The 26,851-nt window shown below is 47.1% G+C and overlaps 2 protein-coding genes across 4 annotated transcripts; one reads left to right on the top strand and one right to left on the bottom strand.

Annotated features, from left to right (window-relative positions):
* Positions 1-453: 453 nt before the first annotated feature.
* On the bottom strand, positions 454-6,519 carry Ciao1 (cytosolic iron-sulfur assembly component 1). The gene is made up of 7 exons (XM_005068580.3): positions 6,214-6,519; positions 5,748-5,896; positions 5,349-5,460; positions 5,159-5,247; positions 4,772-4,973; positions 3,727-3,814; positions 454-2,613 (listed from the first exon to the last, which is right to left on the bottom strand). Exons 1-7 carry the CDS (start codon positions 6,350-6,352, stop codon positions 2,373-2,375), a joined length of 1,020 nt encoding a protein of 339 aa, XP_005068637.1. The 5' UTR covers positions 6,353-6,519; the 3' UTR covers positions 454-2,372.
* Positions 6,520-6,655: 136 nt separating this feature from the next.
* Positions 6,656-20,432, top strand: Tmem127 (transmembrane protein 127). 3 transcript variants are annotated; one of them, XM_005068581.4, is made up of 4 exons: positions 6,656-6,813; positions 7,214-7,531; positions 15,764-15,928; positions 16,687-20,432. In XM_005068581.4, exons 2-4 carry the CDS (start codon positions 7,288-7,290, stop codon positions 16,992-16,994), a joined length of 717 nt encoding a protein of 238 aa, XP_005068638.1. In that variant the 5' UTR covers positions 6,656-6,813; positions 7,214-7,287; the 3' UTR covers positions 16,995-20,432. The 3 variants fall into 3 exon arrangements, with proteins under 3 accessions (XP_005068638.1, XP_040602180.1, XP_040602179.1); XM_040746245.1 differs by lacking the exon at positions 6,656-6,813 and adding an exon at positions 14,617-14,675 and having other exon boundaries at positions 7,395-7,531; XM_040746246.1 differs by lacking the exon at positions 7,214-7,531 and having other exon boundaries at positions 6,673-6,813.
* Positions 20,433-26,851: the final 6,419 nt, after the last annotated feature.

Consider the following 26,851-nt stretch of genomic DNA (forward strand, 5'->3'; position numbering starts at 1 on the left):
CTGAGCTGACTCCATCTTGGCTAACAGATAGGGCTTCTCATGATCTTTGTTCTGAAATTCTTCCCTCACAGGAGGTAACACTAGGAAGGGCCGGGCAGTGGTGGTGCACGCCTTATGTCCCAGCCCTTGGGAGGCAGAGTCAGGTGAACCTCTGTGGGTTTGAGGCCACCCTATTCTTCAGAGTTAATTCCAGGATAGTCAGAGCTACACAGAGAAACCCTGTGTCAAAAAAATAAAACAAAAGCAACAACAAAAAAAGACGCACCGCAGGTATGACTATAATCTCCTTGAAATGCCCTCTTACTACAACCTCAGGCCTACAACTTCAAATGTTTACTTTCTGTTGTTGAGGAATAAATGTGAACTGTGCTGAGGTGATTCACTTTCCCCCAGGCCAGCAGTTTTCAAATGATGGTTTCAAGACCCCCTTGCCCCTTCAGAAAACTAAGAACAAAGCCTTGAAATGTTTTATTATCTAAGTTATAGTCATTGACACTTGTTATATTAAAAATTAAGGCAGTTCACATTTCAAAATAACTTCATTAACATATTTTAGGAAAAAATAAGTTCTAGAAGAAGGGTAACATGGTACAGTGTTGCAATCACTTACTTTACATCCATTTAACACAAGCCAGCCACTTCTTTGCTCATCCATTGTGTGGTGGAGCTGAAACATGTCAACTTCAGAGAAAAGAGAAGAGTTTTCAAATAATTGTGGCTCTCCTTTGATATGTAACATCATCACATCGCACATTTGGAGAATGACCCATGAAATTCCACAGATCTCAAGATACCCACACAGTTCACTATTCATTTGCTAATTTAGTTACCACTAAAGTTTGTTAAAAGTTTTCAGAAATTCTGTCTTTTAAACATTTGCCATTAGTAGTGAACACTATTAAGTGAAAGGTTCAATGTGTTCATTTTTCAGAAACACAGTTAAGTAGTCAAGCCTTAATGCTTAATTTTCTGATAGAAATGGCATTCCATGAATGGCTTGCAACAAAGGTCCAACTGCTTTTCCTTAGGGTCACCTTACTTCATAGCAGAGAGGCTGCATAGAATTTTCTCTTTTGTCAGTATGAGACGTTCTCAAGGGTCAATGTTTAATAATAATTAGTCATCTTTCTTGTCTAAGTGAAGCTGGCTCCATTCCTACTGTGGGAACAAGATAGTGAAGGCTGATGGCTATTTAACTGGTGCCACTCCTTGATCATGTTATGGTATTGACCTTGCAAGGGTCCTAAGACTCCCAGGGATCTGCAGATCATTAGCCACCGCTGCCTCTGATACTGCTTCTGCTGTCTTCCAAGAAATCTAAGGTCACGATTGTACAGTATCAAAAAAATTAAGTGAAGGCTCCAGCTTTGGAAACCATCCTCACCACTCTTTAGAAGGCTTATTAGACATCTGATTACTCTTTGCCCTGAAAAGCACCAGATTGGGAGAGTGTGTGCATGTGGGCACACGCGCGCACACACACATACACACACACACACTATTGTCTTTTACTTGTTTTTTTCATTTGTTCTGTTTTTTTTTTTTGAGACAGGGCCTCTGGCTCCCTGGTTATCATGGAACTCATTTTGTAGATCAGGTTGCCTCCTGAGTGGTGGATTATAGGTATGTGCTTCCACACCCAACCTGTTGCTGTTTTTGTTTTGTTTTTTTGTTTTTTTTTTTAAGAGGGCCACAAGCTATTGTCTTAATATTTTCTACCCCTCACTGAAAACCAATTCTCTATTTGGGGTGGGAGGTTCAGTTGCTACCACAGCATGTTTCAAGAGGCACACGAAAGTTTCTAAGGAAAAGCAGAGGTGTTCTTTCACTCTGAACAAACTTTGAGTGTCTTTGCTTTTTGAAAAAGGGTCTTGTATATCCTCAGTTAGCTTCAAGGATAACCTTGAGCTTCTGATCATCCTATCTTTGCTTATTGAGTGCTAGGTGCTAGGAAGACACCACAACTGGCTTGCAGGTCTTAAAATTCTCTAGGAATTGGGAAGAAGGGACTCATTTCCAACAGGGAATTATAAATGATAAATGACCTTATTTATAAAACAGGAAGTAGGGCACAGATAGATTATTTCTATAAAGCTCGCAATTTCAGAAAGCTCTCAAACACATTCTCCTATATACATACATAGTGATTATAAATACTATATTTACCCTCAAAATATGTAACACCATGCTCTAAATCAAGCAAAATGTGTAATACCACATACTTCTGTTCCATGGCTCTGTCCCATGGCTCTCTCCCATCAAGGAAGAGAAACAGTGAATGGTCTTGTGGCTTCTACACAACCAAACAGAAGGGCATAAAGCTAAATGACCACTCAGTGACTAAGAAAGTCTTGGTCAAGTAAAGCTATAGCTCAGAGGCCTGCAGTCTGGTGATACTCCCAGAAGGCCACCTCCCCATCATCACTACAAGAGGCCAGGAGCCCTGGCTCCTTGGGATTCCAAGCCACACAGTTGACGTCCTGGGAATGGGCCTGATGCACATGAGCTGTCAGAGAGAAGGTAGGCTGCTGTGGATCTGAGCCTGGATCCTCCTCAAATACTCGGATGGCATCATCCCCACAGGCTGTAGCTAGGGCCCCTGTCAGCTGACACCTGGGAGGAACACACATGTCAGTGGGTAAGCAAGTGATTCCTGCCTCTCCAACCTAGCAAATTAGGAAAAGCGTTCCACAGTTGCAGGCTTAATTTCTTTCCAAACCTCAGGCCTCAGTTAAGAGTCTCACAGAAAGCTTTCCTAAACTATCACACTAACCAAGACCCTCCTAGTCCTCAGGTGTTCCCACCTGGTTGCCCCAGCTACAGATGAGACCAAATCACACTTTCCCCACTTAGCATAGGCAGTTGCCCAGGTCATGGCATCCTTAGCTTCCTTTTAACACTGACATTAACATGTTTTACCATAATTGAGTCCTTTTAAAAAGAACTTTCTTTAAGCATTTAAGATTCCTCCTTTGCCCATCACCGTGTAAAACTTGAATCTAGAAATGTTCAATTGCCTATTCATTTTAGTAAGTTAAAAAAAAAAACAAAACATCAAAAATTCTAGTTGTCAAGCAATGAATGTTTGAGATGTGTATTTATTTTTTGAGACAGGGTTCTCTGTGTACCCTGGCTGTCCTGGAACTGGCTCTGTAGACCAGGCTGGCCTCGAACACAGAGATCCTCTAGTTACTGACAACTGGGATTAAAGGTGTGTATGGCAAGACTCAGGTCCAGAGTGGCCTCTAACCTCTATTCTTCTAAGAATGGAACAGCTTTTCTAGTCCTCGTAAGAGTCAGTTACTAAACCACCAAGTCCTCAGTTACAAATGCATATATTCAATGATCATCTCAGAATGGTCCAGTGCTATGTAAATCCTAAGGGTTGGTGCTATCCTCAAAGCCTGGGATTTTTTTTTTTTAATTTTTAACTTTATTTTAAAACAATCTTTTCTCATTTTACATACCAATCCCAGTTCCCACTCCCTCCTCTTTTCCTGCTCTCCTCACCTTCCCCACCCCCTACCCCCCACCCACTCCTCAGAGAGGGTAAGAAAGCCTGGGGATGTTATCCCAGAAACAGTCTTAGGTATAGTCAGCTTCCTGCTCCTAGAACCCCAGGCCAGCCGGTTATAAACCAGAAAGGCAGGCCCAATCTGAACAAGTGCAGAGCAGCACAGTCATGCCATGTCTAAAATCCCTGCTGGAATGGGACTGAGGTCTTACCAAGCAACGTCGTAAATGGTCCTGGTGTGGAAGCCTGACAAAGTGCAGATGCATTTCCAGCTGGGGTCAGAGCCACTGCAAGCCACCCCTGTGTGACAGAATTCTCTTAAGCCCAAGGCATTCTGTGTCCTGAGCACTTCTACTATTAAAAGGAGATCCTAATGTGCCCTTTCCTCATCCCACTGCCAACCAATGAGTCCTGGTCCCAGTTGTTCCCACCCTCCTTATCTGCCTGGCACACTGTTGCCGCCAAGAGTTAATTCTGAGAAGGAAGCCTACCTAGTCCACTGTAGGCTGTATCTAATGAGTTAATCTGCCTTTTAAGGCCACTCAGTAACCAACCCAACCTACTTCACTCCTCCCTTCTAATTCTCTGCCTTGTCTCGGGATCCTGTTCTTCATATTCTGCTTAGACATTCCCACCATCAGCCAAATCATGCTGCTGGGTTTTCTTTGTGTGTGTGTGTTTGTTTTGAATCAGAGTCTCACTATGTAGTTCTGGCTGTCCTGGAATTTACTATGTAGACGAGGATGCCCTTGTACTCAGAGATCCCCCAGCTTCTGCCTCCTGAGTACTGGGATTAAAGGTATATGCCAGCTCGGCAGCTTTTCTTTTGGAGGGAGGGGGTGGCTGTCGCTAGGCTTTCAACTTGAAATTCTTGCATTACATTCTCCTGCTAAAAATTTTACATACCTAGCTGGGTGGGTAGTGGTGGTGTACACCTTTAATCCCAGCACTTGGGAAGCAGAGACAGGTGGATCTCTGTGAGTTCGAGGCTAGCCTGATCTACAGATGGAGTTCCAGGACAGGCTCCAAAGCAACAAAGAAACCCTGTTTCCAAAAAAAAAATTTCTACATACCCTTTTCAAATTTGGTTGGAAGGCATTGTTCTACAAAGCGACCCCAGTTCTTTCAGTGCTTCTCTGGAGACCTTTCTTGTTACACTGAATGCAACTGTGATTTGTGGCAGACTATATCTTGGTAGACCATAAATCTTGGCAGAACTCTAAGGAAAGGAGTCTCCTTTGACTCCAGGACCCTCACCTTGTTCATTGCCTGGTAGGTACTGGCGCCAGATGCGCACAGTACGGTCATCACTGCAAGATGCCAGACGCTGGCCGCTGGGGTCAAAGGCCAAGCTCCACACAGTGGATTCATGACCTTCAAGGGTGGCACAGCAGACCCAGTCATCCCCTTCCTCTTGGTACAGCTTCACTGTGTCATCATAGCTGGCAGAAGCTAAAAGCTGAAAAAGTAAGAAAGAAGACACAGCACTTGTCTGTACGGCCCAGGAGGTGTTCCAATATCAAACCTTGTCAGGATGGCAGTCCCAGGGATCCCTACGAAAGTTGAGGGTGATGTCAAAGAGTATACGAAGGCTGGGCACAAGCCTCCACATCAGGGTTCTTCCTTGCCTCATCTGACTCTTACCTCCTGGCTTGGGTGCCAAACCACATGCTTAACGTCCTGTGTATGAGAGTTGAGGACACTGACACATTCATACTCATCTTCTTCATCAACTGTGGGGAAAAAAAAAGAACCAAAGAGCCCAGCCTGTCAGGAACAAAGCTGAAAGTCAGTGAGCTGGTTTTCCATTGTACCTAGAGGCACCTGGACTCACCTTCCCAGACCCACACACTCTTATCTCTGCTGCAGGTAGCCAGGAGGTTGCCAGACGGGGCCCAAGCCACTGACTTGACCTCATTTTCATGACCCTCCAGAGTGGTTACACACTGGAAACAGAAAAAGGTTGTGAATTAATGGCAGCTAAAGGGTGTAGGCTCTAGTAAAACATCTAAGATCACAATTTTGTTGTTTGAGACAGGGTCTCATACTACAGTCCAGGATGACGTTGGACTTGTAGCAATCCTCTTGCTTCAGTATCCCAAATGCTGGGATTAGTGTCATGAACTACCATACCCAGCTACCATTTCTGTGGTATAAACATTAAGTAAAGATCCGGTGGACCCAGCCCTGGGGTTCAAACAGGTAACAATCTGCTCCCATCCAGCCTGGTTACCTCAAAGTCATCCTGGTTCTTCTTCCAAATGCAAGTGGTAGCATCAAAGCTGGCAGAGGCCAGGTAATTTCCACAGGGGGACCAGGCCACTTTCCGAACAGTGCGCTGATGGCCTTCAGAAAGGACAGACTTGCAAATCCAGCTGTCACCTACAGGCAGAGAACAGGCTAGGGTTTGGAGCACCATCAATGCCATCCAATAACTAGTACTGAAAGCGAAATCCTTTGGGACAAACTCAATCACCATTACAATGATGCAAGCGACTGCTTCCTCTACAAGGGGTCCTAAAACCGTCAAATTGTTTTTCAGACTACTTTTCTCATTTTTCTTCCTCAGGAAATATCCCAGTTCCGCAACAATCCCAGACTGTCTGTTGACGCTTGCACACTCCTTCCCCCGACAAACCCTTTTCCCCAGAGTGGCGTCTTCCTCTGTACCAGGGTCACAAAGCCAAGCCAGGCCTTACCCTCGGTGCCCCAGATGCGGATTTTACGGTCGCCGCCGCACGAGGCCAGCAGGGTCCCCGTGGGGTTCCAGGCCAGGAACCAGCAGCGGGAGTCCGGGTGCGCCGGGACACGGCTCCGCAGCACCAGCGAATCCTTCATGGCGGCCGTCTCAGGGTGAGAAGGAGGACGCTGAAAGAACGTGCGGAAAGCGGTGGCCACCTTAGGACCCCGCGGTCGCCAGATGTCCAACTTGAGCCAGAGGGGTCGCTCTGGGAACTGAAGCGCCCGCTGCTGAGGCCGCGCTGCCTTCTGGGTCTTGTAGTCACTCTCTGTCACCCTCCACAACGGGAAGCCTCGCGGGACTGTTCCGAACTACCAGTCCCCTGATGCCCCGCGCGAGAACAGGTCGTGCGCGCGCACACAGTGACGCGGGCAGAGGGCAGAGCGGTGAGCAGGAGGCGGAGGCGGCGGTGGGGTGGGGCTGGAGGAAGCCGGAAGTGCATCAGCCCGGGTCCGTCTGGGCGTTGCGGGATTGGGGCCTGGGATCGCTTGCCCCGGGCAGCTGAGAGGCCCGTGACCGGGCGGAGCGGCGCCATCCCGGCTCTGAGGCCTGCTGACCGGTGAGGAGTAGGGACTAGAGTTGGGAGGGTCACTGTGGTTTAGGTCGCACCTCAAAGTGCGGGTTTCAGATCCCGGCGGCCCAGCCGCATCCTCCGCCCCTCCGCAACCCTCTGTCCAATAACCCCGGTGTAAATCTCCTCCGCGCCCCGCGCCAGTAGCTGAACCCCCCCCCCCCCCCAGTACCTCCGCCTGTTATCCTGGCATATCCACAGCCCACCTAAGTCCCCTGCCCTCTCCCTGGTTCACTAATCCTCATCCAGAGCCCTCGGTCCCCGCCCCCCCGAATTCCCGCAGTCCTTTGATCTGTGCTTAGCCCTGGGTCCCACCCCGCAGTCTCTGGTGCGGGCTCTGACAGCTCCGGGCCAGCCACCCATTGCATTGCTCTTCACCCGGGTACAGACAGGCTCTGCGCCCCCCGCTGAGGTCGGCGGCCGTCAGCAGCCACCGCAGAGCTACAGCGGGCGGCCCCGGGCATGTATGCCCCTGGAGGCGCAGGGCTGCCGGGAGGGCGCCGGCGGAGGAGCCCGGGAAGCAGCGCTCTGCCCAAGCAGCCGGAGCGGAGCCTGGCTTCGGCCCTGCCTGGCGCCCTGTCCATCACAGCGCTGTGTACTGCCCTGGCGGAGCCCGCTTGGTTGCACATCCACGGAGGCACCTGTTCCCGCCAGGAGCTGGGGGTCTCGGACGTGCTGGGCTACGTGCACCCGGATCTACTGAAAGGTGAGGGCGCTGAGCTCCTGCTCTCCCGGCTTGAGGGGTGGTGCAAAACGAACTGACTGAAGGAAGCATAGATAACCAGAGGCAATCATTTGTTGAAGGCAACAGCCCCGTTCTTACTTGATTTTCATGCCCACCAGGTGGCTCTGTTTGGGGGTCTAGCTCCTCATCAATCCCATTCAGCCAGGCACCTATTCAGAATGTTGCTATTTTAGATTTCTGCCAGAGGAAGGGCACGTTAATAGGTAGAAGAAATAGGGTGTTAGGTATCACGATTAGCCACCCGCTTCTAATAGACCTGAGATGCAGAAAAGTTGTTTTGGAGATTGATGGAGAAAACACAACTGTTAATATGACTAATTGTAAAAGATATATTAGTATTCTATGATAATTGATAATTGAACTTCTAGTAGAGGGTACTTGTGGCATCCCAGGTCATCAGACATCAGCTCCATTGCCACACTCACCAGTTGGAATTTGGCTTTCAGTGCCCGTATAGGTATGCCTGATTGAAACGATTGCTTTATTTGTCGTCGGATTTCTCAGACCAGCAGGCAGAAGGAAATACCTGTTCTGTTTACTGGATGAAATAGGAGTCCAGAGCTTAGTGGATGGCCTGTCTCAGGAGTCTCATAGCTCCTCTTCTGTTTCTAGGAGTGAGGAGAAAGACTGTGTGGTATGAAAGCAGGACTGTGCTTCCTGATTTTTAATCTAACAATGGTCAGTGGGTCCCAAATGGTCACACCTTGTTGCCCTCAAGTCCTTGGAACTAGTCTCAGAGGTTTTCATGTTTCTTCTTTGCTCTCTGGTTCTGGTGTAGTGCTGTTAGATATGTGCAAGGTATCTCATGAAGGGCTCACGCCCTGGAATTTGGTGAGAAGGTCAGGGCCCCCTCTGAGTTGAAATAAAAACACTGCTGTAGCTGAAAAGCCCTGTCACCTAGTGTTGTCCTTCTTGGTGAGTTCTCTTTAACATTTGCTTCTCTTTGCACATTCAAGACTTTGGGATGATTTTTATAGAGAACAGGGTGGAGGCTCTGGTTTGAGACTTTTTTCTCACCTTCTTCCTGAATTTGTCTTCCAAGACCAAGGTTATACCATGGATGGAGGCCTTTTGATATGCAGCTTTTTCTTAGCATATACCTGATGGCAGAAAGGCTGTTAAGTTTGAACCGGATGCTTTCCCATTTCTTTCTTTTTTTTTTTTTTTTTTTTTTTGCTTTCCCATTTCTTTGCACTGGTCTTCATTCAGGCCTTTGCCATTTGGCACCATGGTGTTTCTGCTTCAGGAGTTGAGTGTGACACACAAACTGGGAAAGAGTTTATGATGATTGTCCTTTGCAGGTCATCCCTGGGGTGGAAGGGTCATAACATGCAAATGGTATAGAGAGAGGCATCCTTATTTCAGAGATCCAGGAAAAGAGTGAAGTGAGCTCCCCAGGCTTGCCCTGCTGGGTGACATCACTGATAACTGCCTCCCATTCATTGATGCCAGAATAAAATGGTGCTGTCTCCTTAATTATGTTTATCCCTTGTTTTACTTGGGCTGTTGTTAAAAAAAAAAGATCTCATAATATATGATATCTCTTGGTATATTTCCCCGCCAAAGGCATGTTAAAATATGTTTGTTCACAGAAGTATTTGTCTTGTTTTCTCCTTGAGATAGGGTTTCTCTGTGTCCTGGCTGTCCTAGAACTCACTTTGTAGACCAGGCTAGCCTCGAACTCACTGAGATTCGCCTGCCTCTGCCTCCCAAGTGCTAGGATTAAAGGCATACAACCGCCACCACCTGGCCATATTTGCCCTTTCTAAGAAATTATTCAGACCAAATTTTGTCCTTTTCAAACATGCTGTCTCGGTCGAAGAGGACGACATTCCCCGAATAGAGGAGGACCCGTCTTCGGTTAAGGGTATACGAGTAGCTGCACTCCCCTGCTAGAACCTCCAAACAAGCTCTCAAACATGCTGTCTTAACCTTTACATTGCATTTGCTGTGTGTTTAGACATCTTAACCCATGCGTGGTTTGCCTGCTCTGCTCATCTCCTTGGCCATTGTAAGCCAGGATCACTTAGCTACAGTCTATAAATAGAAGCATTGGCATTGGGGCCTTGTGAGCCATTGCAGAAGGCAGGGAATCTGGTCTCTTGTCACTTCGCTTCTGTTGCTCTCTATCTGTGTTTTGTGGTACCTCGTGGACCTTCAGGCATATGAAATCTTGTGTGACTGTGCTGATTTCTAGATCTACCAGATGATCTACCTGGAAGCCTGGAATAGCCCAATCCCAGGAGGGAGTAGAGCTGTGCTGGGCAAATACGGTGCTTATAGATATTTACAGAGGCAAACACCCGCTAGGTTTCTGCAGGTAAAAGAGAATGAGGTGGGCCAGAAGGCTCCGAAGCAAACCTGTGTACCAAGCACAAAGGCCCCTAGCCCAAGGAGAATAGGTAATGTACTCAGAGACATAGCTGTTCCAAGTTGTGACTCTGAAGTCCACACTCTTATTACCATCAAACCTTAGTGCCCCCTGAGTTTGTTTTCCTTTACAAACCCAAAGGAGTGGGTTTTTGTTTGGTTGACTGGTTTCTTGTTTTTCACCAGTAGAAGAAGGCCTTTAATAGGGGTGAGGAAATGCACACACAAAACAAGGCACACACCAAAACAGACCCTTTGCACAGCAAAAGGGAGATTTGGGAAGCCGAAGCCTCTGGTTGTATTTTTATGAAGCCCCGCCAGAGCTGTGCTTTTTAGTGCCCACACCGTCTCAGGTTTCAGGCTCAGTGAACCAGAGGCAGAGCCACTCACCCCTGCTGTAGGGCCAGATGCGAGAAGGCTTCAGCAAATGCCAGCTCAACAGATTCTGTTCTGAGTCTTTTCACATAGCTTCTCTGGGCTCAGATCCAGAGAAGGCTTAGAAATGCCCAGACTTTTAGTGTCTGGGACAGAACCCCTGCTCTGCCTTTCTCGTGTGTTTAGCGAAGGGCAGCCCCACCACCAGCTTCAGGAAGCAGTTTTGGAGAATGAGTAAGTTGGGATTTGATGACAAGTGACTCAACAGCCACTGGAGGACCAAGGATGGAGGGCCTGTGTACCTGATGGGTAGTGATACTGATGCCACCACCAGGCCCTTGGGGGCTGTTCTCAGGATGCTTGGCTGGCACCATTGACAACTGTAAGATGATCTATCTGGACATTAGTGTGCCCTGTTGGTGGTCCATGTCAGGTTTGGCTAAGAGCCAAGAGTTAGAGTGAAGGATGCAGAGCTGGGGAGAAGGTGTTTGGAGAGACTGGGGCAGTGGGAGTTCCTCTAGCCTACAGGACCCTAGGGAGGAAGGAGGAAGGGAAGAACAGCAGGAAGCTGGTCTGAAACCACTTTAGCCTTTCTGCCTTCAGCCCACATAGGTCAAGAGAGGGTCAACCACAGACAGGTAGACAGGAAGAGCCAGAGCATTCAAAACAAATCCAGCCCTGTGACTCACCAATGACCTTGGTCAAAGTCAGTTCCTTAGGATCTGATTACATAGCAGCTGCCTTCTTCCCTGATGACTAGGAGGGACAGTCAGGCAGTGTTTACCAAAATAAACAGGCCAGAATGCAACTGGAGGGGAGGATAAGATGTGCTGTCTGTCTAGAATGTAGTGTAGCAAACTGCTGGCTCAAATATAAAGTCAAGACTCCCGGCACAGCCTTTCTCTCCCAGTAAGTCACTACTAGCCTACCTAGCTTTTGGGGCTTTAGTATCTCTAAAAGACTTCTTGGGGAAGGAGGAGGAGTATTTGCTCTCCCTGCCATACTGGTATTTAGGAAAGGAAGCCAGAGACTTTCAGATCTCTGGCCCTAGAAGATGCTCTTGATCAGGGCTGTCTTTCTGTCTTACCTCATGGTAAGATGCTGCTCCCTGCCGCCCCTCTCTGGGAGTGTTAGCACCACCCAAAGGGAAGCTCATATTTGGCTTTCAGCAGTTCTCAACATGTGGATGTCAACCCCTTCCGGGATCCACCCACCCTTTCACAGGTTGCCTAAGTCCATTGGAAAACAGATATTTACATTGCAATTCATAATAGTAACAAAATTACTTATGAGGCAGCAGTGAAATAATTTTATGGTTGGAGTCACCACCACATGGGGAACTGTATTAAAGGGCAGTAACATTAGAAAGGTTGAGAACTACAGCCTTAAGCACTAGCTTTGAAGTCGAGAAGAGCAGTTGAAACAGAACATGCTTGAACTTGGTGTCAGAAGCCCTTCCTATGTCCAGAGTCACTATATTCAGTCTGGCTGAATAGGTAGGTAACTGCTTTCCCTCCTAGCACCTGCCTGTGGTGGGTGAGGCAGATGTTGCTGCTTTCATTTGAGCCTTTAAAACAGGATAGCTAGTGACTTGAAGATTGACTGTAGCCTGTGGTAGACCTAACATTTGATCATGTATAGTTTTTCTGGTGCACTAACTCATGACCAGAATTGTGCTCAGATGCCCTCAGTGCTGCAGAGGTTGAAGCACCATATGAAGCCAGTTTTGCCGGAAGTCCCTGTGTAAGCACTGCTCATCACTCAACAATCCACACCTTGCCTTTTTGTCTTTGTTACTGCGGTGGAATCTGAGTCCTCCAGCTGCTGTTTTCATGAGCTCAGCAGCTGCTGTCTTGGACAATGCTCATGCTAGTTCATCTGACCCTTCTTTTCAATACACCTCTTAGAGTTTGATTGATTATCTCCATCAAGGAAATAATAAAAGCTGCCAGTGCTGCTTAGCAGTTTCCAGGCAGCACATTGTCTGGGGGTCACTGTGTGACCTGGAGGAGGTCACTTAATCTTCTGGAGCTTTGGACTCCTTATCTGTCCTGTGTGGTGACTTCCAGGGTGGTAGTCAAGCTTGGCAAAGATAATATTTGACCCATTTGTGTGTACAGGCTCTTGTACCTTCAGCCATGTTTGCCTCTAGAGAAAGGCAGGTGAAGGTCAGCCTCTTTCTTGAAGCTTTTTGTCATGTGCTTATCTTATTAAAAGTAAGCTGGGCAGTGGTGGCGCACGCCTTTAATCCCAGCACGTGGGAGGGAGAAGCAGCAGATCTCTGTGAGTTCGAGGCCAGCCTGGTCTACAGGGCAAGTTCCAGGACATGTGGACAGCCAGGGCTATTAACACAGAAACCCTTTCTGGAAAAAAAACATTTTAAAATGTAAAGCACATAGGCATGGATATATTAGGTGCACGTTTTCAAGGATAATATGTTCAGCCATCATCAGAAGAAACAAAAGCCAAGTGTCTTTGAGGTCTCTTGTGTACCCTTCTTCACACAGAGTGCCTGGCTGCACAGAGTAATGCAGGTGAACTGCTGCAAAGTGACCCATGGTGTCAGCCCTTAACACCCTGTCTCTGGAGGCATTCTTGTTAGCATTGGAACACTTGATCCCACCCCAGCATTCCCACACGCCATGCAGACTCCAAAAAGAACTAATTCAGCTTTCAGTAATGTTCAAATCAGAGACAGGAGTCAGCCCTGTCTCCCTCAAGCCTCTTCCTGGGCCCCTTCATAATCCATATGTTGTCCTGAGACGTAGTTCTGGATGCAATGAGGACAGATGCTAGCTTCTGGCAGAACTCATGGACAGGCAAGCTCCATGTCAGTAGGTAATCACCCAAACCTCCAAAGATGGCGACAGGTAACTCTGAAGGCAGCCAGATGGAGGCACCTGAGTCTTGTCTGGGCTCAGCCAGAATCTACCTGGAGAATTTTGAGTCTGAGGCAGAGTACATGTGTCAGTCACAAAATGCTTGGCATCTCCCATGGCGCAAGATTCCACGATGGCCAGCATCTGCCGAATTGAATCTTTTTGTTGGCAGAGGGTCCACCACTTAGCTTCTTGGACATTCCTCCATCTGTTTACCTTCTTATGGAATGTAGTACTGGTGTTTTGGGGACTGGAAACTTGAACCACTTGTATGGGGATTTTCTGTGCTCCCAGACCCTTGAGGAGCCTGGTACATGATTGCAGCAGCATATGCTTGCAGATAGAGATGCATGCTAGAAATTGAAGATTGTCACCTTCAGGTTCTCAATTTGACATCAAAGATCAAGAAAGGAGCCTGTAGCCTGAGTTTGACCAGCTCTATGCAGTTTTTCCTAAATCACTCAGTGACCTATGGCCTAAATGAAAGCACTTGGTAATAGCTGAGGAAGAGGAGGGAAAGGAAGTGAAGACTTGTTTCTTTCTTTAAAATTTTTTGGTTTTTGTTTTGTTTTTGAGACAGGGTTTGTTTGTGTAGCCCTGGCTGTCCTAGAACTAGTTCTGTAGACCAGGCTAGCCTCGAACTCACAGAGATCCTCCTGCCTCTGCCTCCTGGGTGCTGGGAGTAAAGGTGTGAGCCACCACTGCTGGACCCTTTTTAAATCATTCATTCCATTCATTCATTCATTCATTCATTCATTCATTTTTTAATGCAGGGCCTCACTATGTACCCCTGGCTGGCCTGGGACTCACTATGTAGAATAGCCCCTAACTCAGAGAGATCTGCCTCTGAGTACTGGGATTAAGGATGGACACCAACATGTACCTGCCTTTGCTCCTTTATCAGCCTTTATCTCATTCTGTGCTTCAGGAAGCCATTGCAGTTTCCATAGCTATCAAAGTAGATTGACAGTATTGTTTAATTGAGATTTGTTTTGTTTTTGTTTTTGTTTGTTTGTTTGTTTTTTTGGTTTTTCGAGACAGGGTTTCTCTGTGGCTTTGGAGGCTGTCCTGGAACTCACTTTGTAGACCAGGCTGGCCTCGAACTCACAGAGATCCGCCTGCCTCTGCCTCCCGAGTGCTGGGATTAAAGGCGTGCGCCACCACCGCCCGGCTGAGATTTTTTTAAAGAAGGTACTTAAACACTGTAAGCAATACAAGCTGCTCTGATTGTCACCCTAGGGACTCCTTGAATGTTGCCGCTCCTGTTTCAGCACCTCCTTTTCCTTGGTTTACCTCCTATTTTGGTAGCATATACATGTTCTCATTTCTAAACTTTCCAGGGTATAACGTCTTAGCTTTTCCACTGCTGCTTGCATTTCAGCTGTCTAGTCCTAATCGAAGTCTTCTCTCCCTTTTTTGTAGGTGGTGCAGTTGAGGGTGGTGATTGAGGCAGGGTCTCAGGAAGCCCAGGCTGACCTCAGGTTTGCTAACTAGCAGAAACTGGCCTTGAACTCCTGAACCTCCTGAACACCTCCCAAAGTGCTGGAATTACAAGAGTGAACCACTGTTCAGCTCAGTGGCACATTTGCATCATTGTTAGTCTTCACCACTGTCCATTTCCAGAACTTTTCATGACTGCAAACTGAAAACTCAGTCAACTAACACCTTGCCCTCCCTTTTTCCAGCTCCTGGCAGCTACCATCTTACTACTCTGTGTCAGTGATTCTGACTTCTTGGCATCTCATGAACAGAATCACAATATTTGTCCTTGACTTAGCTCAGTGTCTCTAAGTTCAATGCCTGTTTTAGAATGGAAACAGAAGGAATGAGTGAATAAGTGGGGAATAGGCATCAATTGACCTCTGGCCTTGGTCTCTCTGGCTGTTTCAGCTCAGAAGTCAGTGACCTTTCCCTGTTGGCCCAAAGCATCCTTTAGCAAAATAGCTCACCATGCCGGCTTAATTGTCGGGATCTTGAAAAAATGGTTTGAAGCCAGGTCTGGTGGCATGGACCTGTAATTCCAATACTCAGGAGACTGAGGCAGAAGGATCATGAGTTTGAAGCCAGCTTGGGCTATACATTGAGACTCTTGTTTCAAAAGGAAGAGAGGGGGTGTGGGTAGGCACTGGGCATGGCACTTGGTTTGTAGAGTACCTAGCATTCAGGAAGCCCTGGTTTGTGCCATAAAATTATGTGTGGTGGTGCATGCCTGTAATTATAGCCCTCCAGAGGTGGGGGCAGGAAATCACAAATTTAAGGTCATTCTCCACCCCTGCTTAGCAAGTTTGAGGTCAACCTCAGATCCATGAGACCCTGTCTCAGAACAATATAGAGAAGAAATATAGTCACCCTAGATTAATTAGTCTTGTTAGGAAAAAGGGCTTGAGGTGTACAGGTTTGCAGCATGGAAGTTCCTTGCTGCTACAGAGCAACTGGTGGCAGGAGCTCATACAATGCCTTCCAGAGCTTCTGGCTCCCAGAGACTGGGGCGTGGGGGGGGGGGGACCAAGCTCACACTGCCTGCCTCGGGGTGTTTCTTGGATGTGAAGCTTCCATTCTCTTTGCACAGATTTCTGCATGAACCCCCAGACAGTGCTGCTTCTGAGGGTCATTGCCGCCTTCTGCTTCCTGGGCATCCTGTGTAGCCTCTCTGCATTCCTTTTGGATGTCTTTGGGCCCAAGCATCCAGCTCTGAAGATTACTCGTCGCTATGCCTTCGCTCACATCCTCACTGGTAAGGCCAGGGTCTACTCATGTGGGAGAGCACCTGCCCTGTGCAGAGTTGTACAAGGGATTGTTTCTCTGTAGAGAGCTGTGTGATAAGCTCTAGTTTTTCAGGCATGGGTGCCTTAAGTGTTAACTTCTGTCATTTGTAAATAATTTACCTGGGATTATAGGGAATGTTAGCATGCCACAGGAATCTCCTGGCTCTATATAAATGACAATTGAAGTTGACAGAAACTCAGGGCTTGGTGTAAGCATGGAAGGAATTGGGCTGTCTTGTCTGGACTGGTGTGTATGGTCAGTTTCCCTCTAAGTCTACCTCCTTGCCACGTCTGCTTTCTCTGCAGCCACTTTCCTCACCCAGGCCTGGGTTGTGTGTCAATTTGACTTTTTATAGTGACTGACTTCAGTTCAACTCAGTTTCTAAAACTGCATGATCTTATCTGTTCCTTCTCAGTACCCAGAAGCACCCAGGAGCCTTATTATTATCTAATTGTAAATTGTTTCTTTCTCTTCTTTTCCCACCTTTTTTTTTCCGGGGAGCGGGGGCATGGGGTGGTACTAAGGATTCAGTATTTCTTAAGATAGACCCTGTCTAGCCAGGGTGGCAAAATAACTGTTCTCAGCTCAAACCAAGAATCTCATCTCCAAGAAAGTTCTTAGAGCCTTGGGCCAGGCAAGCCCTCTGAGAACTGGGTGAGAGGCTGTGACTGATTGCTTAAGCATCCTGACTGCTGATCCCCGTTCTGTGCTGTCCCTGTCTCCCAGTCCTACAGTGTGCTACCGTCATTGGCTTTTCCTACTGGGCTTCTGAGCTCATCCTGGCCCAGCAGCAACAGCATAAGAAGTACCACGGCTCCCAAGTCTATGTCACCTTTGCTGTTAGCTTCTACCTGGTGGCAGGAGCTGGTGGAGCCTCAATCCTGGCTACTGCAGCCAACCTCCTGCGCCACTATCCAACGGAGGAAGAAGAACAAGCACTGGAGTTACTATCTGAGATGGAGGAAAATGACCCCTACCCAGCAGAATATGAAGTCATCAACCAGTTCCAGCCACCCCCTGCCTACACACCCTAATGCCAGCCAGGGCTTTCTTCCTCAGCAGCTCTTCCCCCAGTGCCACAGCTCCTCTTCCACTCAGAAGAGCCACTTCCCCCAGCAGGTCTCACCGGTAGGACCCTGACCATCTTCACCAAACCTCCCCTAGGCGACACTCTGCCTTTAGGGTTGTCCATTTGTCCCTGCTCTGCATAGCTGGGACTCTGATTTTATATAATGCACTCTTTCCCCTTCTAGAACCCTCTGCTCCTTTCCTATTCACTAGCTCCTTCCAACCATGGATGGTCAGATAAGTTTCCTCCCTCCGTGGGCCCTGTCTTCGGGACTGGGACTTTCCTTGGGTTGCTGCTGGTAGTGGACAGTCCCTGAGAGAGGTGCCAGCAGGGCACAGAGGGAAGGAAGGGGGCTGTGCCACGTAAATTCACTTTGCCCGGCCCAGCATTCGTGTTACTTCTGCATCTGGGCTGACTCCCTCATCCCTGCTAGAGTGCCCTGGGCCCAGCCATCCACTTTGTGGATTCTCTGCACTTTAGTCTCTGGGCCACTCCTCAAGTATGCTCTGGTTTTCTGGAGAGAAGGAATTGTTGTTGGGGAGCAGAACAGCTGCTCTCCTGTCCTGTTCTGGCTTCTTACACTTGGAGCCAGGCAAGGAAGGATCCTATTGAGGACCCCAGTGAAGGGGACTGAGTGCCCCAGTCCCTTCACCTTTTAATGTGAGTGGTTTTAAAAGGAAAAACAAAACCAAGCAATAGCAGCCGTACTCTTTCTAAAACAGGAATATGGTTGTGGTTGTTCAGAAATGGAGCCTATCCCTTATGGCTCTGCAATATTTTGGACCATAGCTCCCTCTAAGCCTATAGTCACTCCTTCTAGTCTCTCCAACAGAATGCAGGCTTTCTGTCCTGGCTCCTTCTTCCAGGCAGCTGTGGCTCCCTGGGGCCTTTCTGTGGAACTAGGGTCACATGGCCCCCGCGGGGCTAAGAACTATGGCCTGGCTGGCTGGCCAGCGTGGTGCTCCTCAGAACTGTGGCACTGAGATGTAACCTGGCCTCAGTTCAGGCACAGGGGCCAAGCAGGGCAGGACCCTCCACTCTCCACTCTAGTACTCTACCCAGAGGCCCATCAGGTTGTGTCAGGACCCTGTCAGATGTGCAGGCCTGGCTGTAGCCTTCAGCGTCAACGTGTCCCATAGCCTGTGACTTGGGGCTACAGCTTGCTGCATGTCCCTCTCCCCTTCTGGAATGTATGCTGGTCTTGCGGTATGCTACTGGGCTGTTACTCTAACTATTCTGTTTGCCTTGGGTCAAGTTTTATTGTTTATTTTGTTGTTTTACCTGGAGACCTGGGGCATAAGGTGAATGGGATTTAAAAGGCCTCAGCTTGAATCCAGATAGGCAAGCTGTTCTTGTTCATTTATGAGCTTCTTTGGAGTGAGAGTCTAATGCTAGCTGAAACGGAGATGAACTTCAATCTCCTCTCACCCTTAAGACGACAGACATTTTGAGCAAGAATGCAGACTGAATACAGTCGCTGAACTGTGACTATAAGAAGACTGTCTCCTCCGCATTCTTTGGCCAGAAAGAGTGTGGAGTATGTGGACAAATGCCTATGCAGATGACGACCAAGTGTGCCCATAAGAAAGCATCTGCTTGGAGTTCCCTGCTGTGATGCCAAAGTGTGGCCCAGTATGACTCTCCCATTCTTCCAGACCCTCCTCTGAGGCAAGAAAAGCTGCCAGGTGATGCCTGAGCACAAAGTCAAGGAGCTAATGAAGACTACCTTTCTGTGAAGTCCTGAACTTATCATTGGCAGGTTTTTGAAGTGTGTGGCCAGCTATCTCTAACATTGCATCTGAGGGAGCAGGCCAGAAGACCGGGCACCAAACATGCATGCCAAAGTGAATGAGGACTTGACCCTGTGGACCGTTCCTTGTGATTTGGAGCCCACTTTTTATTAGATTTCCATTCCTCTGGCCTTTCTTTCTCTTATCCCTGCCATTCTGACACTGATAGTTTGTCATATAAATTCCTCTGGTTGTGTTTTTCTTTTCTAGGAAAAAATTAAAAGACAAAACAAAAACCAGAAACTACAAATGAGAACATAAATGCCAGTGGCTGCCTGTAATTTTTGTCACAATTTTCCAGATGTTTGTTCTCTTCCTCCCAGAAAGACAGGAAATATTCAGCGATGAAGCTTGTGATGGCAGAGTTAGGAGAGACTTGGCATGGGCCTAAATCACACATGACCTTTTGATACTTGGGAGCCTCTCACTCCTAACATCTTTCACAGAGAACATTCCCAAAGCACACAGCTAGAAACAGTAGGTGGCTCTGCCCAAAATATTGACTACAAACATTGACCTGCCCCTCTCTGCATGTCCTGATGAGCTGCACAAGAACTGTTTTCAGATCTCTAGTGGTACTTACTGGGAAAAGCCTGAAAATACAAATGGTTTTGGGAGCAAGACCTGCAGAGTTACTCTTCCAGGCAATTGATGGGTGAAACCTTGATGGCTGCCCATATTCTTAGTTCATTCGTTCTTAACCCAACTTGGGGCCCCAAGTGTATATTTGGTGAAAGCATTTAGGGCTGTCTTTGGGACAAGTAGTCCATTCCTAGCAGGATGCATGTCTTTCCTGGAAACTGATAATCTTCTCATTTGTGTCCATTAAGACATTTCTGAAGGGTCCATTAGATTATGCACAAAACACTGAGCCCCATGAAAGAAATAGGATGTCTGACAGGACCTTATCTCAAGGATTATATTTCCTTAACCCAAGAGATGGGTTCCCCCACAGGGAAACAGTGAAATGAGTAGTCCCCTGGACACCTTGGGAAAGTCCTATGCTGGAGACAGGAGACTGGTTCTAACCAAAATAATTATCAACAGCTTTCTGGAAGGAGCAGAGAGCTGGCTTGGCGTGGAAGACCATTTGGGGGAGGGCCATTCCCTCTGAGGGAGTGGTGTGGTGTCGAGGATGTGGCGCCAAGTGAGATGGTGAAGACCCATCTGCTGCTCCTCAAAGCGGTGGGAAGCCACAGGAGGGCTCTACAAGCAAAGGGGGTCCAGTTTGGGGACTGCGGTGGTGTGCAGGTTGTGATGTTAAGAAAAGCACCAGAGTGTGGGAATTGGGACAGGTGGGCATTGTATGGAGGACCCTCAGGCCTGATAGAGGGGGAGAGATCCCAGGACCTCCATCCCTGTCAGAATGCACCAGAAGATGGGATCGGCCTTGTGGCTCAGAAGGGCTTCAGAAGAGGGACAGCAAGGAGAAGCCTTGGGAAGCACAAAGTGGCTGTTTGTACCTGAAGGAAGGGCAGTTCTCTCCAGATAACCTCAGAATCCACAGCTGGTTTTCTTAGACTTGCCCATGCCCTGGGCCATTACAGTATGGAATACAGGTTTCTGTGGGGAGACAGAAAGAACTAATAAACTTTATAGCCTTTGTTTTCAAATGGTCTGCAGCCTTCCTGTGCCTTTCTGTGGGAGTGCCACTGTGAGGGGGTCAGGCACAGACGATGACTCCATTTTGGATGGGTCTTTCTGAAGTGAGGCAGGAATCCTTTTTTTTAAAAATTATTTATTTTTATTTTATGTGCATTGGTGTTTTGCCTGCATGTATATTGTGTGTGAGACCGTTGGATAGTGGAGAACTGAAGTTACAGTTGTGAGCTGCCATGTGCATACTGGGAATTGAACCTGGATCCTCCAGAAGAGCAGCCAGTGCTCCTAACCACTGAGCCATCTCTCCAGCCCCAAGGCATGAACTCTAGGGTCAGTGGTTTGACAATTAAGATGTCAGTTCCGGCCGGGCGGTGGTGGCGCACGCCTTTAATCCCAGCACTCGGGAGGCAGAGGCAGGCGGATCTCTGTGAGTTCGAGGCCAGCCTGGTCTACAAGAGCTAGTTCCAGGACAGCCTCCAAAGCCACAGAGAAACCCTGTCTCCAAAAACCAAAAAAAAAAAAAAAAAAAAAAAAAAAAAAAAGATGTCAGTTCCTCACCTATGAGTTATGGGGGGAAATGCTTAAGAACTGGGGGAGAGGGCTCCTTCCTCAGGAGAGATTCATGGTAGACCAGCCTGTCCATTTTGCCAAGGAGGAAAACCCAGGTCTGGTGCGGGGCCTTTTCCAAAGATGTTAAGGGGGAGGTAGAGGCCCCTTCTGCCAACTGTGTGTCTGAGGAGTTAGAGAATAAAAGGACTTTCAAAGACACAGCTTCCAGTCCACTTTTTCCATGGGTCTTTCAGAGTGCAGGGCCTGTTTGAACCTACCTTGTCCTGACTGTACCTAGAAGATGGCGACTGGCTCCCTAAGAAGACACTGTGAGGTGGACATGTGCCCCATTTGTTGGCCCGTTCTTGAAAACAGCATCTCCACCTTGACTGTTCATGTTGGGGTTTCCTTTATAAAATCCTCAGGGTGGTGGGTGGGCTTTTGTGTCCCCTTAGGGTCTAACAGGAGGACAAAGGAAATTTGCATGTGTATACATATGTATTTCTATTTTGTTGATAGGCCCAAATTGTAAATTCATTAGGTCAAAAGGTCAGACTTTTTTGTTTGGTTTTTGAGACAAGATGTCTCAGTGTTGCCCTGGATGTTCACTAGCTCTGTAGAACAGTTTAGCCTCAAACTCAAGAGTTCCACTTGCCTCTAGCTCCTGAATGCTGGGATTAAAGGCATAGGCCACCACCCCCAGCTTTTTTTGGTGGGATGGGGATCATATATTTTTATTATTATTATTTTGTGACAGGGTTTCTCTGTTACAGCCCTAGCTGTCTTAGAACTTGCTCTGTAGACCAGGCTGGTTTCAAACTCACGGAGATTTTTCTGCCTCTGCCTCCCGAGTGCTGGGATTAAAGGCGTGCACCACCTTTAATGATTTATTATTGTTTTTGAGCATTTCGTGTAGCCCATGCAGGCCTCCAACTGGCTATCCAGAAGGGATGACCTTAAACTCCTGGTCACCCTGCCTCCACTTCTGAGTGTTGGGATCATAGGCTGAATACTCAGCTACTTGTGGTACAAAGACCCAGGGCTTTGTGTATAGTAAGCAAGCACTCCACCAATAGAGCTACATTCTCTACATTTATTGATTTATGTACTTACATGTTTACTATTAAACTGGCTGGAACTTGATATCTAGATCAGACTGACTTCAAGCTCACTAAGACCACCCACCTGTGCCTCCCCAGTGCTGGGATTAATGGCTTGTGCCACCATGCTTGGCCCAAAGTGTTTCATGGAAGATACAAAGACACTAACTCCAAAGTGTTTTGTGGAGGATATAGTTGGTAGAGGGCTTGTCTTTGTATAGACAAAGTCCTGGGTTTGATTCCTAGTACCACAAGAACCCATGCAGTTCTTGTCCTGAATGCTTTCTAGACCAGCTGCCAGGAAAGAGAAAACATAATGAGATCAGAACCTGACAGTCAAGGAGAGCTCTACCCAATGTAGTGCCTCAGCCCTGTGACTCCAGCGCCCAGGAGGCTAAGGCAGGAGAATTGCCACAAGTTTGAGAGCAGCCTGGGTTACACGGGGATTTCCAGTCCAACCCAGGCTATAGAGCGATGCTATCTCAAAAAGATGGAAGTTAAGTAAAAAAGGAAGGCTTCCTGAAGAAGGGCCCTGAGGTTCTGAAGCAGGAGTAAGCCTGATGAAAGACGATACAGGCAGTTGTGAGCCGCCTCATGGGTGCTGGAAACTGAACACTGGTCATCTTAAAGAACAAGTGCTGTTAACGCTGAGCCATCCCTCTAGTCCTCATTGTTTTTCTATTTAAGAGGGAGACGTGGTTAAAGACAGTCATTATCCTTATATCCTAGGCACAGTGTACTTTAAAATGTATTTATATCTGTATGTGTCTATGTGCAAGTGTATGCTGTGAGTGCAGGTGTCCTTAGATGGCAGAAGTCAGAGCCCCTGGAGCTGGGATTACAGGAGGTAATGGGTGCTGGGAACAGAACCTGGGTCCTTTGCAAGAACACCAATGCTCTTAATCTCTAAGGCATCCCTGCTGCCCTCAACAATGGACTTTAATTTACACAATCTCATTTGAGCCTGACAATCTAAAAACACAGGGCTGCATCATTATGTGTTTCAAGCCTTAATTGCAGTGGTGTAGAGAAGGGATGTAAAATAAGAAATGGAAGAAGACCCACCACCAGGACCCCTGTCCGCTCACCATGCAAACAGTAAACCAGGATTGACACTGCTATGCCTAGCAAGCACTGGGTTTAAGTTAGGAGTTTATGGCTCCTTCCATGTGCCCCTCTGCTCTTGCTAGCTGACCCAAATCCCAGAGAATGGAACGAATTATCAGTGAGTTAATCAGGTCATAATCTAATTGCAGCTATTATTCCAGATGTGGTTTGACTGCTGCAACAAATTGATTCATCCCCTGATCAGTGTGTACTTAGTGATCTGATGAATGTCTTTGCCCTGAACAATTTTATGGTCAAGACCATCAAGAACTGTCTCTTGCAACTGACAGGACTAGAAAGGTACATTCACATTTAGGACTCTGTCAACCCCTGTACCTGTTACAGCCTTGTTCCAGAGACCTTGTACTTCTCCATGCCACACTGATCTATGACATTGGTAACAGGCTGCTTGGAATTAACAACTATTCCAGCTACCTTGATAAGAAAGTGTGCTGAAAGGGGAAATTCCTCCGGAAGTCCACAAGACTTCTAAAGTCCTATGGTCTAGGGCAGTGGTTCTCAACCTCCCTTTTAATACAGTTGCTCATGTTATGGTGGCCCCAATCATAAAAACTATTTTTGTTACTACTTCATAACTAGTATGCTAATGTTGTCAATCATAATATGAATATCTGGGTTTTTTTTTGGTTTTTTTTTTTTTTTTTTGGTTTTTTTGAGACAGGGTTTCTCTGTGGCTTTGGAGGCTGTCCTGGAACTCACTTTGTAGACCAGGCTGGCCTCGAACTCACAGAGATCCGCCTGCCTCTGCCTCCCGAGTGCTGGGATTAAAGGCGTGCGCCACCAACGCCCGGCTGAATATCTGTTTTCTGATGGTTTTAGGATACCCTCGTGAAAAGGTCATTTGACCCCAAAGTGGGCAAAACCCACAGATTAAGACCCACTGGTCTAGGGGTATGGTGAGCTATCCCTTTCTTTTACATTTTTAATTGTGTGTGTGTGTGTGTGTGTGTTTAGAAGTTAACTTTCAGGAGTCAATTTTCTCCTCCCTCCGTGTGGGTCCTAGGCATTGAACTCATGTCATCAGGTTGGTAGGAGGCATCCTTATCCACCAACCCACTTTTTTTGTTTTCTGTTTTCAAGACCGGGTTTCTCTGTGTAGCTCTAGTTGCCTTGAAACCCAGGCTGGCCTGTAACTTAGGTAGATCTGCCTGCCTCTGCCTCTGGAGTGCTGGGACTAAAGCTGTACACCACTACAACCAGTCCTACCAAATCATCTTGATGGCCTGAGCTATTCCTTTCAAAGTAAAAGACGGGTTATTGTTTGAACATCCCCCCCCCCCATTAAGAAAGAGGTACAAAGCCAGGCCATAGTGGTGCATGCCTTTAATCCTAGCACTTGGGAATTCAAGGTCAGCCTGATCTACAAAGTGAGTTCTAGGACAGCCAAGACTGTTGCACTGATAAACCCTGTCTGAAAAAGCAAAACAAAAGGTACTGTGCAGCCAGGCGTTGGTGGCGCACGCCTTTAATCCCAGCACTCGGGAGGCAGAGGCAGGCGGATCTCTGTGAGTTCTCTGTGAGTTCGAGGCCAGCCTGGTCTACAGAGCGAGTTCCAGGACAGCCTCCAAAGCCACAGAGAAACCCTGTCTCCAAAAACCAAAAAAAAAAAAAAAAAAAAAAAAGGTACTGTGCAGTTGGACTTTTTCTGTCTCACTAGCTAGCTCCCAAATAATTACATGTAAACTTACTAATTAGGAAAGCTCAGCCATAGCTTAGGCTTGTTACTAACTAGCTCTTACAACTTAAATTAACCCATAGCTTTCATCCATGTTCTTTTATGCGGCTTGGTTATCTTTACTCTGTACTGCCCATCTCTCCATCCGGCTGGTGACTCTCTGAGTCTCCACCCCTCTTTCCAGTGTCCTCTGTGCCATGCCCCCAAAATTCTGCCTAGCTAATGCCATTCAGCTTTTTATTAAACCAGTTGAATGACAATCTTCACAGTGTACAAGATTATTCCACAACAACAGTGGATTTGGAGGCAGCACACAATTCACTGGATTCCTCTCTGATCAATTTTTTGAATATTTCAACAAATTGTCAGTTTTGAGCGAGTCCCTCAGCAGAAGGCAGCATTCTCCATAAGCGCTGCCTGCCCAGCAAGCCACGTGCTGCACTGCTATTCTCTGCATGTGGCTGCTTTGCCTGCATGAATGCGTGTGCACTATGTGCATGCCTGCTCCGCAAGAATCCAGAGGAAGCTGTCAGATCCCCTGGAACAGGAGTGACAGTGTGAGCTGCTATGTGGCTGCTGGGAACTGAACCTGGAGACCAACCAGAGCTTTTATCCCCTGAGCCCCTCAGCTTTTCTTTTCTTTCTTTCTTTCTTTTTTTCTTTTTTTTTTTTTTTGGTTTAAAGTTGTGTGTCTCTATGAGAATATGGCACATGTATGAGTGCCACAGAAGCCATAACATGGCATCAGATCTCGTGGGGCTGGAGTTACAAGTGGTTGTGAGCCACACAATATGGTGAGAATTAGCCGGGCGGTGGTGGCGCACGCCTTTAATCCCAGCACTCGGGAGGCAGAGGCAGGCGGATCTCTGTGAGTTCGAGGCCGGGCTGGACCGACAGCCTCCAAAACAATACAGATAAACCCTGTCTTGTAAAAACCAAAAAAAAAAAAAATATGGTGAGAATTGAACTCTGGAAGAAAGAACAGCAAGTACTCTTAACTGTTTGGCTATCTTTCAAGCTCCCCCAATCTTTAGTTCTAGAACTACTGGGATAAAGTATGGAGTATCAGTGAAGTCCTTGGTGCTAGAATAAAATGTTTGAAAATGTTAAAGAACTTGTTTTTCAGGCCTTTAATCCCAGCACTTGGGAGGCAGAGGCAGGTGGATCTCTGTGAGTTCGAGACCAGCCTGCTCTACAAGAACTATTTCCAGGACACAGACTCCAAAGCTACACAGAGAAACCCTGTCTCAAAAAAAGAAAAGAAAAAAGAAACCCTAAAGCTTGTTTTTCATCTATTATTGTTTTGGGTATGTGGTCTTGATGGCTATAATCTCTTTTTTGTTTTGTTTTGATTTTTTGAGACAGGGTTTCTCTGTATTGTTTTGGAGGCTGTCCTGGAACTTGCTCTGTAGACTAGGCTGGCCTCAAACTCACAGAGATCCTCCTTCCTCTGCCTCCTGAGTGCTAGGAATAAAGGTGTGCACCACCAACACTTGGCTCTATAATCTTATTGAATAGTGGAATGTTAAGTAAGCATTTAGCTGCTAAGATTCATCCCCTTAAATAGAAGATGCATGTTGTAGAGGTAAATACATTCAGGATTTGCTAGTTGCAGTTGCTGTATTCTCTTGACCTCAACTGAAAAACCCTCATTTCTCATAAGACCCCAATATTCCTGGAAAATGTCAAAGCCAATGATGTGGGAGGTTTTTCAGAGGAGACGATAGTTTTGTATTCCCAGAGGACAATTGGATAGGTTGGGGCTTTCACAAACCTCAACAGCCCCTGCCAATCATTGGAAGCAGACAGCAGCAAAGTTCAAGCTTCTCATTGCTCAAGAGGCCACTACTTTCTATTACAGATTTCTCCTTAATTTCCTCCTTAAGAAATAAACACAACATCAATTTCTAAGCTAAATTCAGCCCAGACAGGGCAGGAGAGGCCTAACTTTCAGTCATCAGAAAACATCCTTCCTCCT

Source organism: Mesocricetus auratus, unplaced genomic scaffold (assembly GCF_017639785.1).
Source record: "Mesocricetus auratus isolate SY011 unplaced genomic scaffold, BCM_Maur_2.0 Super-Scaffold_100004, whole genome shotgun sequence".
In the NCBI taxonomy this organism is placed as follows: domain Eukaryota; kingdom Metazoa; phylum Chordata; class Mammalia; order Rodentia; family Cricetidae; genus Mesocricetus; species Mesocricetus auratus.

What these genes read in the sequence shown, in the direction of transcription:
- Tmem127 (XM_005068581.4), top strand. Translation starts at nt 7,288, where the DNA reads ATGTATGCCCCTGGAGGCGCAGGGCTGCCGGGAGGGCGCCGGCGGAGG. An exon ending in GCACCCGGATCTACTGAAAG is followed by an intron (nt 7,532 to 15,763) that starts GTGAGGGCGCTG and finishes CTCTTTGCACAG; the next exon opens with ATTTCTGCATGAACCCCCAG. An exon ending in CTTCGCTCACATCCTCACTG is followed by an intron (nt 15,929 to 16,686) that starts GTAAGGCCAGGG and finishes CCTGTCTCCCAG; the next exon opens with TCCTACAGTGTGCTACCGTC.
- Ciao1 (XM_005068580.3), bottom strand. Translation starts at nt 6,352, where the DNA reads ATGAAGGATTCGCTGGTGCTGCGGAGCCGTGTCCCGGCGCACCCGGAC. An exon ending in TTTGGCACCCAAGCCAGGAG is followed by an intron (nt 4,974 to 5,158) that starts GTAAGAGTCAGA and finishes TTACTTTTTCAG; the next exon opens with CTTTTAGCTTCTGCCAGCTA. An exon ending in ACCATTTACGACGTTGCTTG is followed by an intron (nt 2,614 to 3,726) that starts GTAAGACCTCAG and finishes TGTTCCTCCCAG; the next exon opens with GTGTCAGCTGACAGGGGCCC.